This window comes from Sparus aurata, chromosome 18, assembly GCF_900880675.1.
Source record: "Sparus aurata chromosome 18, fSpaAur1.1, whole genome shotgun sequence".
Taxonomy (NCBI): domain Eukaryota; kingdom Metazoa; phylum Chordata; class Actinopteri; order Spariformes; family Sparidae; genus Sparus; species Sparus aurata.
In genome coordinates this window covers 1,026,567-1,039,113 of record NC_044204.1, presented here as the reverse complement: position 1 = coordinate 1,039,113, position 12,547 = coordinate 1,026,567, and the positions used below count along the sequence as shown (strand labels likewise).

At 41.0% G+C, this 12,547-nt stretch overlaps 1 protein-coding gene across 4 annotated transcripts in view; it reads left to right on the top strand.

The window, feature by feature from the left end:
* arap3 (ArfGAP with RhoGAP domain, ankyrin repeat and PH domain 3) overlaps positions 1-12,547 on the top strand; it is a 163,307-nt gene that overhangs the window by 104,945 nt on the left and 45,815 nt on the right. For all 4 annotated transcript variants that reach the window (XM_030395552.1, XM_030395551.1, XM_030395550.1 and 1 more), the window contains one exon: positions 1,019-1,201. In XM_030395552.1, the coding sequence (XP_030251412.1) occupies positions 1,019-1,201 (183 nt within the window). The remainder of the gene's footprint in view (positions 1-1,018; positions 1,202-12,547) is intronic.

Here is a 12,547-nt window from a genome sequence, read left to right as displayed (position 1 = left end):
AATGCTATACTGCCACCAGTGGAGATCTGACGAAACCCAAAAGACAGACAAATAAACAGATGTGGCTCCTACATATAGTACATGTTAATTAGATTGTGTGTTTTCCTCTTTGTGTTGAATGAAGACTTTTCAACCGTCTTGCCGTCTCTTTATGTCTATATTGTACAAGAGGGAATGTTGCCAGCCTCTACACTGTCAAGAACTCCACATTCCTTCAACCATTACAGCTGTTATGGTAAATTGTAGTTAAGTTAATTATTAAACAGAGTCATAAAAAGTTAAGTACTTTTTTATGGTCTTTTATGAGACCAATTTAGTACATTTGCAATGTTTTCCCTTCTTCAAGGGTGGTGCCCCGAGGTGATCTAATGTACATTGGATCATATTATTTATCATAATGAATCATTATCATGATATTCATGAATCATTGTTGATAGCCACATTTAACCTAAAACTCCCTGTTAATGTTGCATTAACACTACTTAACTGTTATGCAAAGCCCAACACGAGAAAATCAAAATGTCTCCATGCATGAGATTTCTGAAGTTTTAACCTTCACGATGACGAGTTTTGCCTCTCGTCCTCCGTCATCAGCTGAATAACAGATGAACACATAAAGGATTGCTGTAAAGACAAAAACAGCCTCTGTGAAGTTCAAAGCATTGAATCATCATCACGCAACAGAACAAACAGACAGAAGGTCTAAAGGCACCATGTTAATTGATGTGACTGAACTCAGCTGGAACCCAGACATCATTTCGAAGTTCTTTGCCTGTTAGGACCCATTGGGACCCGTTGGGACTCAGTGGGACCTTTTGGGACCCAGTGGGACCTGTCGCGACCTGTCGGGACCTGTCGGGACCCAGTAGGACCTGTTGGGACCCAGTGAGACCTGTTGGGACCGAGTGGGACCTGTTGGGACCTTTTCAGTTTTGTATCCATGTTCTAACCTGTTGACCTGAATCCTGTGATTTTGTGTTGATTGATTTGTATTTGTTTGTTTGTGTGTGTGCATCAGCTATTCATCATGCTGGGGAACGACCGGTCCAATGATTTCTGGGCGTCTCGTCTCTCTGTATCAGAGGAGCTGGACTGTGACTCGTTACCGGAGCAGAGGAGGGACTTCATCACTCAGAAGTACAGAGAGGGTCGATGGCGTCTCCCTCATCCTGCGTTCAGCAGCCAGGAGGAGCTGCTTAAGGTCCGTACCTTCCGCTGACTCTAGACCAACACACTGACTCCAGACCACTACACTGACAACAGACCTCATGTCTCTCTCTCTCTCTCTCTCTCTCTCACTCTCTCTCTCTCTCTTTCTCTTTCTCTCTCTCTCTCTTCATTAAATTTTTTTTTTCAATTCAAAGGAGCTTTATTGGCATGAAAGTTTCAAAAAATAACAATATTGTTATAACAATATTGCCAAAGCATCTTGTCCAAACATTTGGACATTATCAAAATCTTAACACACACACTCACACAACATCAAGATTGATTTACATTAATTTACATTTACATTGATTATATATACAGTGTGTGTGTGTATGTGTGTGTGTGTGTGTGTGTGTGTGTGTGTGTGCGCGCGTGTGTGTGGGTCACTCACTGTCCCTCAGGTTGTGGCATGCTGATATTTATTACACGGCTCTTCTTAATGCTGTAGAATGCTCCATCCACTTGAATGGGCCTACCAAACGTTCGGCAATTATTTTCGTATAATTGACTGCTGCTAAGCATATTTGACCATCGTCAACGAAAGTGGCCTTTCTTCCTCTGATTCACATATTTCACAGCACTCCACGCTCAAAAAATCTTTGCTCCGCAATTAGTCCGGTCACTTATCACCCCGTGATTGGTGTTTGGAGAGCAGTATTGTTGTGAGGCTGGTCAGACTGTGTCTGAGAGGGGGCAGTTAGCCTCAGTACCAACTGATGACATAGGGGACTCTTTTCTGGGCTCAGCTCTTGAGTTTGGAGGGCTTTGGAGTGGAGGGTGTCTCGGGGGCTGGGCTCCAGGTGGTTAAAAATGTTGAGCGTTCTCTTTTGAATGTTAATTATCAGTGGGTATCTGCCTAATTCTGCTCTACATGCGTTTGTTGGTGTGTTTCTGTGTACGTTTAAGAATTCTGCATGTAAAGATTCTGTTGGATGTTTGTTCCAGCAAGTATAGCTCTGATGACTGAGTGGACCCCATACTTCACTACCATACAGCGCAATGGGCTGGATGACACTGTCAAATATTTTAAGACAGATTTTGACTGTAATTTGGAAATTATAAAATTTTCTCTTGATGGCATATAGGGCTCTTCCAGCTTTTTCTTTTAGTGCATTCACTGCCACGTTGAAGCTCCCTGATGCTGTAATGGTTTTACCAAGTTAGGTATAACTCATGCTATGTTCAATTATATGATTATTTATGGTAAATTGGTGTTTGTTCTCCTGACATCTTGGGCATTTTTGAAAGATCATGACATTAGTTTTCTTCATATTTACTGCCAGGGCCCAGTTCTGACAGTACTTTTCTACTATGTCCAGCTGTTGCTGTAGTCCTTGTTCAGTAGGAGACAGCAGAACAAGGTCATCAGCATAAGACAGAGACTTCACCTCTCTATCTAGGAGGGAGAGGCCAGGAGCAGTGCATTGATCCAGCTCAACAGCAAGTTCATTTATATACACATTAAATAGAGTCGGACTTAACCCTCATGTTGTTTTAGTTTCATGTTAAACAATTTTGTGTTCCCGGTCAAAAATGACCGGTCCATTTAAACTCATCATAAAAACTGTATAATACATATATTATCACAACTTGTTGTGTTAGATCTTTTTATCAACTTCAGTTCTTGTGAACATTACAAGTTTTGACCTTCTATTTGTTATTTATGGCCTGTATACCTCACTGATCTGAGCGTATACATCTTGAATTCGAGTTCTAAAAAGCATCATTTCTGGATTATTTTGACTATAAAAAATAATCAGATGAAACATAGTATATTGTTAATCACAGAGTCAAAGTTACCAAGGACATTTGTTTTCAAACCATTTAATTTTTTTATACAGTCACATAAAGTAACACTAGTCGTGTTCCCGGTCAAAGGGTTAGGTGGGTCTCAGGTGGGGATGAAGACCAGGATAAGTTCCCATTCTTTGACCTGAATGTGACAGCAGCCTCAGCATGGCCATCCTCTTCATCACTGGATTCCTCCTCATCAGTTAATTATTGGTCTGGATTATATTCTGTGTCGTCTTCATCTTCTGACACTTCCTCCTCTAATCCATCCTCACTGTCAGTTTCCTGGCCTCTCTCCTCCTCACCAGTGTGGTGATCACATATGTAATCAATAGCCTCACTTATGGTATATCGACGTGCCATGGTGCTGCCACACAATGAATTGTGAGCAAAGCCTCAAAAAAGCATTTATATAGGCTACCAAAGCTGCGAGAAAAGTTCAATATTATTGAAACAATGTTCCAACAACTTTCTGAGAACGGGTGTTGTTCCCGCGGGAGAGAGACTCTACTGGGCTAAGGTTCCCGTGGTGGTTGCCTGGGAACCAAGGTGTGTGTGTGTGTGTGTGTGTGTGCGCGCGCATGTGTGTGTGTGTCCATATGACAAGTGAGGATGTACCTGAGATCAGTTTTTTACACTAATTGTAGTCTCCCCCATTCATTTCTAATGACTGGTCATTTTTGACCGGGAACACCAAGAGTGTACAAAAGTTGAATAAAATACACAAAATTGTATGCAAATAAATACTATTTACTTTGTGTGTTGAAATCCTCTTTGTGGACAAAGTCATGGACTCTTAGGTCAGTCTGATCAAATTAAATACATTTTTCAGAGATAAAACTTTTAAATTGGACAGATTTGACCGGAACACAACATAAGGGTTAACTTGTGTCAGGCCTGGACTAAAAGGAGGACTCAGATGCAGGGCAGAATCAAAATTCAACAGGCTTTTATTCTGAAATTTCCGGCAACAAGACAGAGTGATAACCAAAAAAGGCTATTAAACCTGAACCTGACTAAACCTGCAAGGTGAGAAGGAAAACAAAAGGAAAAAGGAGAAAACAAAACCACACCAATGGTGGGATCTCAACGAGAACCGGAGAAAACAAAACTAATACTGACTAATCTCAATCTTAATAAATTACAACAGAAAACACTCTCAAGGAGGAAAACATGGCTATAAAAAACTGAATAAACTAGAAATACAAGAGAACTCCAAAATGGAGGAAAACAAAAGGCTGAACTGAAAACTGTGAGCTGAGCTACACTATCAAAAGGTTACAACAAAAAATCACTCTACTCGAGGCACAACAAATGACAGAAAAAAAACACCAATGAATTTCAAAACTTTCAAGACAAGGCAGATACTTAACAAGATGAGGCTGTGACAAAGGGCTTAGGTGAACGACAGACAAAACACTTTGGCACAGGCCAAGGGGAGGCGCGGACTTAAATACACAGAAGGGTAATGGGGAACAGGTGGAAACAATCAGGGATCATCAGACTGAAGACACATGAGGAAGAGAAAGTGACCTGAAACGAGAGGAGAGTCAGAATTTCAAAATAAAACAGGAAGTACACGAGACAAAACACCCAAGAAAAGACAAACCTCACCGCTGTGTGACAATTTGCACCCCTGGTGTACACTTTTTCTCTGGGTGAAGAATTCACTTTGTTTGTCATCAATTTTAACAGCACACATATTTTCCGAATACATTGATTTAACCAGATCATACATTTTGCCCCCTATACCACAGTGTAGAAGCCTGTAATAGAGCCCTTCATGCCAAATAGAGTTGAAAGCTTTCTTGAAATCAATGAAACAAGTGAATATCTTACCATTTTCTGTTTGGTGTACATGTTTGTTAATTAAAGTGTGAAGGGTAAATACATGGTCGGTGGTGCTGTGTTTTGGAAGGAAGCCAATTTGACTTTTACTCAAGTGTTCCTCAAGGATATCTAGTATTCTTTTATTCGGAATACTACAGAATAATTCACTCAGGCAGCTGCGGAGACAGATGCCCCGGTAGTCATTAGGGTCTGATTTGTCCCCACTCTTATGAATAGGGGAAATGAGCCCTTTGCATCCTGACTGTAGTACAGTGTTGAACATCTTCAACACTGCACCCTGCATCTCTGGGGTGCTGCATTTGAGCATTTCGTATTTAATGCTGTCTGGACCACAAGCTTTCCTCGGCTGGAGAGATTTTGTCTGTGTGATCAATTCTTCCCAAGTAGTTGGGAAATCAAGGGGTTGGTTGCTTTTAATTGTTTCTTCTAATGTTTGGAGTTTACTTGTATAAGTAAGTAAAGTAAGTAAGTAAATTTTTATTTATATAGCACTTTTTTCAAATCAAAGTTTGCAAAGTGCTGTACAGGGTACAGTAAACATAAAACATAAGTAAAACATAATAAAAAACGAGCATAAAAGTAAACAACAAGATAAAGTAAAACAAACATACATGAACAAATACGTGCCAAGAAAGATTACAGTTCAGTTGTAGGAAATGCAAGACGATAGAGATGGGTACATTGTATTGATTTATTGGTATGTCTTTGTACAGATTTTCAAAATGCGCTCTCCAGATGTCACCATTTTGGATGGGTAATGCCTGTTGCTTTGTGTTGAACTTGTTCCACATATCCCAGAATTGATTTTGTTTAATGGCATTCTCAATATCTTCAAGTTTCATGTGAGTATAATTTTGCTTTTTGTTCCTAATTGTACATTTATATTTCTTTAAAATTTCATTGTATCTAATGCACATGGCTGGGTTGTTTGGTTGGTGATGTTTTTCATTGTTTATGTTTCTCAGCTCTTTTCTTATGGACCTGCATTCTTCTTTTTAAAAAAAAAAAAAAAAATTATTCATAGAAATTTTTGTACAACAGTGCTAAGGCAAACAGTTGAAATTAAAAGAACAAATGATACCAGACAACAGCAGAGACAAGCACAAAAAACAAAACAGAGAAACACTCAAAGCAAAATCAAACACACAAAGAATGCCAGCACTTTCAGTACAAAGAGAAGGAAAAGTATGTCTACACATGTCAATTCATTTAACAAGGGTTGAGTGTCCACTGATAGGGGTAGAGAGTAAATAAAAAACAATTATAAAAAAGGAAGGGAGAAGGATTGAAGACCAGGAGGGCGGGATCAAAGAGGTCCGAGGCAGGCACTCTGTTACCAGAAAGTCAGTGTCCCAGGTGTAGATGGGAAACAGGAGCAATACAGTGCGCCAAAGCCACATAAGAAAAAGGCATATTCAATCAATTCCAGGCTGGCAGCCTTTCCCTTTTAATATGTTCAATGAAAGGGCCCCAGATCTTCATGAACTTGGTGTGGGAGCTAGACAGAGTATATCGTAATTCCTCAAGGTGTAGACAAGAGACCATGTCGTTCAGCCATTTTTTAAAGCAGGGAGGGAAGACTGACTTCCATTCTCTCAGAATGACCCGTTTTGCAATGACCAGACCGAACATGAGGGCTTGCTGTAAAGCGGAGGGGAGGACTAGAGAACCAGTAGAACAGCCCAGTATCACTAGGAGACAGTCTGGAGCCACATGTCTGTTATATACAACGCTATATAAATGAAAGATGTCAGACCAAAAAACTTGTGAGCTTACAGCAGAACCAGAAGAGATGTTCGAGCGTCCCGTCCACTGACTTACATTTATCACAAGTGGCAGAAACAGAAGGGAAGATTCTGTTCAGTTTGGTTTTAGAAAAGTGCAATCGGTGAAGTACTTTAAACTGAATGAGCTGAAGTCTAGCATTAATAGAGCATGCCTTTATACTCATTAGCCCTTTCGCCCATAAGTCATCTGAGATATTTTCACCAGTGTCCTTGGTCCAAGCCTCTTTAATCCGAAGAGAGGGGGTTGCCGTGTGGAAGAGGTTAACAAGCTGGGTGATCAGGTGTTTGGAGGTAGGAGCTTTGGTCATGGTGCCATAAAAAGCATGTTGTGTTGGGATCGGTTCAAGGCGAGGAAAGAATTGCTTAACAAAGTTTCTAATTTGCAAATAACGAAAGAATTGACCAGAAGGTAGGTTGAACTTTGTCTGAAGCTGGGCGAAAGAAGCAAAGTGGTTATCAATGTAGAGATCCTTGATGGTGGTTAACCCCTTATCTAACCATTGCTTAAAACTGCATCCATCAATCCTGGGATGAAACAGGGGTTATGGCAAATGGGGGCATTAATGGACAAATCTGGGAGACCCAGGACACCCTTAATTTGCCTTAAAATTTTAAGCGAATTGCAAAACAAAAAGTCATTATTCAACAATTAGAAATTGATATTGGGTTTAGAAAATAAAACAGCGTCCAATGAGGCTCTAGTGAGCGATATAGCCTTACAGGACTCTATCTCAGGCCATCTGGGGTAGAGTCTGTGCTCCTTACCACACCCAGCCGCAGACCGACTCCAGAAGACCCATGCTCTGGCGTTAACAGGCCCAGTGGTAGTGATGAAAGACAGGGAGACCTAGGCATTTCCTCAGTGGGCTTCTGTAAGTGTGCCTTTGAGATACGGGGGGGCTTGTAGGCCCAAACGAAGGGCATAATTATAGAGTCTAGAGTCTTGAAAAAGGATGATGTGAGAAAAATGGGCACATTCTTAAAGAGATAAGTAAATTTAGGGAGCACTACCATTTTAATTATGTTAACCCGACCTATGAATGAAAGTGGAAGTAGTTTCCAATTATCTATCATGGTCTTAAGCCTATCAACCAGATCCAAATAGTTAAGTTTAACCCTGTAAGACCCAAATATAGAAAAACCTAAAAAAAAATGTTTTGACCCTTCGGATGTTGTTGTAGGAGGCCTCTGATTCAGAAATTAAAGAGTTTTTTTTTTTTTTTTTAATGTTTATGTACGTTTTTAGAGAAATGTTGTAATATTGCAACGCTTAGGTGGGAGCAGAATTTCTGTATGTGTACTCATGTTCTCTGAACAGCAATTCAGAACAACTAAGGGTTCATTTGCAGAGTTGATTGCTTACTTAGCCCCATAAAGGTATATAACATTAATAATAATCGCAGATTCATATTTTTATGAAGAATTATTATTATTATTATTTTTTTTTATTAAATAGCTTTTTCTAGTGACTTCTTCATTCCTTTTTTTCTTTTCATGGCTGACTTTCATTCAGAGGGTAAGTCCCAAAAACAGTTCTTGTCCTCTGAAAAGCAAAGGTGAACATCACACTTGCTGCATTGCATGTTAGTGTATCCTTTAGTGCAGTGTCTGCAGCTTCCTCTCCCTGTCTTCACTGGGAAATGCGCCACTAGGTCCTAGCATACATCCAATGGGAGGTGTGCACTTCTCTTGGATGGTCTCTTCTGAGGAGTCAGAGAGCTTCCTGATGTCACTGTTGCTGGGCTCCCTTTGTCTGAAGATGGTCGTCCTCTCTTTGGAGTTTGGAGCGCCATGTTCACCAGGATGAGAGAGGATACTGGCTGTGCCTGAAACTGTCTCCTGTTCATTGTCTCTTTGCTAGACATCTTGAGAGAGGATGATAGTGTGCCAGAAGATGTACGTGTACCAGCGACGGGATTTGATGGCTGTAAATGAGTCCAACAAATCCACAACTCCCATGTACTGGCTGGGACAAAGCCAGGTTCGGCTGGCTTTGTCCCAGCGTTGAATCTTCTGCACAGGTTCAGGTCCAGCAAAGGATAACACAAGTGTGTTGGCCCTGTTGTTAGACCATTTGACAGCACAGATGTTGTGATTCCCCTCCACTCTGACGTCATTGCTTCCTCTCCCCGTAATGAATTCCCAAATGTTTTCCAGGCAGACAATACTGTCTGCTTATTGTAAGTCACTTTGGACAAAAGCATCTGCTAAATGCCCTAAAGGTAAATGTAAATGGCTTAGCCTATGCTCTCTACTTATCATGCTAAAAGAAATGTGCATCCCAATCACCAGCCATTAAGTCACACAATACTGCCTTGACATGACAATACTGCTTGTAATGCTCTCTAATTATCATACTAAAAGGAAAACATGCATAGCCCCACTTACATCCACACATCCACATTCAGGAAAATGTTCACCTTTCCCAGAATTGAATTGTCTGTTGATATCCTCTTTGTGGCCAAAGTCGTGGAATTTTAGGTCAGTCTGATCAAATTAAGTACATTTTTTTAGAGATAAGACTTTTGAATCAGTCAAATTTGATCAGAACACAACACAAGGATAGTATGTATACTTTCCATGTATAAAAAAACACTGTTTCAGGCAAAAGTAAAAGGGCTGCTTTAGCCAACCTGTTGGGTGTAACCGCACAGGGAGCTCTGGTCAGCTCACGCTTCCTGAGGGGCCTCTCTGATGGATGCCCCCCCACACAGTTCTTTTTTGGTCTGGAGTGCAGGAACGGCCAGGTGAAAATCATACACTCTGGTGAAGTCTTCCCTGCTTGCCATATGCCCCTTCATTGTGGACATTATCAACTCATCCCTAGAATCTGGCATGGTACCGTCCATCTTCAAAACAGCTTCTGTCACCCCCATCCTCAAGAAGCCAGGTCTGGACCCACATGACTTACATAACTACCGACCAATTTCCAACCTTCCTTTCCTGAGCAAAATCCTGTAAAGGGCAGTTGCCGCCCAACTCCAGCAGCACATGTCCAACCATGAGCTCTATGAACCCCTTCAGTCTGGCTTCAGGGCGTGCCATAGCACAGAAACTGCCCTCATCAAGATCACCAACGACCTCTTCATCACTACAGATTCTGGCCACATCAGTATTCTGATCCTCCTGGACCTCTCTGCAGCCTTTGACCCAATATCCTACACTTCACTCCTTACACGCTTATCTGACTACCTTGGCCTCACCGGTAGAGCACTCTCCTGGTTCCAGTCCTATTTAAGAAACAGGAAACAGCTTGTCACCATTGGAGACTCCAGTTCCACCCCAACTCCAGTCAACCAGGGCGTGCCTCAAGGCTCTGTGCTTAGACCCCTCCTCTTCACCATCTACATGCTCCCCCTTCGTTACATAATTCACAAACACAGTCTCAACTTCCATTCTTATGCTGATGACACTCAATTATATTTCTGCACCAAACCATCCACCCAGCTACCCCCACAGTCACTCGTAAACTGCCTGCATGATATAAAACTCTGGATGTTAAAATAATTCAGCGATAATTTAGAACTGGAGGAAGGAGATCGGAGTCAGCTCAAAGTTCAAACAAGGTTTTAATCTTGTACAAGAGGAGCATTCACAGAGCAACACCTAGGTGTGTTACAAAGTGAAGACTCAGTGTCTGAGAAGAAAAGCATGGTATTTATCCGTCTCTGTGGGTGTGTTTTCACTCTAATAGTTAATAATTTATGTCCTGCACTTCAAGGAATAATTCACAGAGAAGGAAGTGATAACCTCCAGTGGTCACTCAATATCTTACATAGGTCATAAAACAACACGAAGGGTCATAAAACAACCTAAATCAAGGTCACAAGTTACAGGTCATGTTAAACAGTTACATTGAACATTCCTAGGTAAGACTTCAGTTCACATCTCTCCTCATTAAGTACAACATTTCCATATATATACATATCCCTCCTGTTTATGCTGATTGTAAGCATAATTCTAACAAAGTTTGTGGAGTGTGAGAGCGAAAACCCTATTGGGAAGTTCAAAACATTCTAATTATCCATTATCCTTTTAGATAGGGAAACTCTCTCACGGTCCGGCTGCCCCGGCAACCACACGCAGGTACTCCATTTGATAAGGCACAGAAGTAATATAAAAATAAGCATAAGTTCAAAAGCATTTTGGTTACATTGTTACCCCAAAACAAAACACAAGCATCCTCACCAAGCTAGTCAACCCATCGGGCTTGGCTACGGACCTATCCCTACCTAACTAAACTATCCCTTTAGTAAATAGAATAAAAGAGATGGGGTCACTTTCAATATGTACAAATGCTGTAAGTATTGTTCTCCCAAGTGGCTCTAGTCGGCCAATTCAGAAAATTAAACTTCAGTTAGATTTTCTGTAGTATCATCATAATCAGTAGAATAAACATATAAACAGCAGTTTTCCCTTAAACCGTGGTGCCCTTATCTTCATCAAACAAGTTACCATACAAATCATCATCTCTCATATCAGATGTAACATTTTCTTGTGCTGCATTCTCATAGTCCTCTCGGTGGTAATCGGTGGTGGGCACCCTTTCATACAGCATCATTGTTTTGGTCACAGCAGTGTCAATGAGTTTCTATAACGTCTTAAAGTCTTAAACAGGGGATACAACAACATCCACAAGTGGTTAGAATGGCAATCATTACAGCAACAGATAACATCATTGCTTTTATAGAACCTGCCCGTTTTCCGAAAATGTCCTGGAGCCGTCCCGTCAGAGGATCATTGAAACCAGAATTTTCCGCTAACTCTGCAGACAGGGAGGTTAATCCATCCAACGCCTTAGTGATACTGCCATCAGGTGCTGTGTTATTAGGAGTAAATGTACAACACATATCTCCAAACATTCTGCATACTCCACCTTTTTCAGCCAACAACATGTCTAACGCCGTCTTAATCTGCCATGCCATTAAACTATTCTCATCTAACTGTTGCTGTATGCCAATGTCATCGTGTCATATGGTTAATGTATTAATAACTGTACCATGGCACAAGTTCCCTTCCAGTCAGTTGGTAATTTTGCTCAAGTGTCTTACCTCAACATGACCACCATACATCAGCTCTGGCCATAGTTTGATCATTCACTACACCATCAGTGATATTGCTCTCACCCTTAATTACATCAATGATGGTTTTGCAGGTTATCAACATCCCTACTGACACGGTGCCTTGGCTTTGTGTCAAGCAGGTATCATTTCCGATGTACGGGGTAAACCAAGGCGTTTTAATCTGTGGTGACACTGGTGTGAACAAAAGTTTCAAAGTGGTGCAGTTTGTAGCACTATCTGATTTGTATAAATCTAACATGCAGCAAAAACCTTTTGGATCATTATCTGGATTAAGGGGAAAGGGCACTATGCCTAACCCCGGACTGGCTGCTGCACAGGCTAGACAGCTGGAGGAGGAACACTTGCTGTAACCATACATTTGAATCTGTGAATCCCGTTTCTAGGGCATACATTTCCTTTATGTTTTTTCACGTCTATATATTTTACAGGATTATTTTTCATTGAAGTCGGTGTGGTTGGTATAGCCATTACAGATATTGTCGATTACTCGGGTTTGGGGACACTGTTTTATGAAATATCCCAACTTGGTTTGTTCCACTTACCCATGCTCCCAACACATATGTTCCGTTGTCAGTGTGTTTGGGAGTCTTGAGTGTTATTATTACAGGATTAAAGTAGTTTATTTTGCAAGTGTCTGGCATCATCTTGATAATTGTCAGTCGATTTTTTAATTCAGGTCTCGAGGTGTATCCCCAATCCTGTGTTCCTGTATTAGCAATTACCCAATTCCACATCTCACATCCACACCGATACCTGTTAACAGTTTCACCCCTACACTTCTATATGCGGTGCATGCAACTGTAGTGACGCAGATATATTTTTATT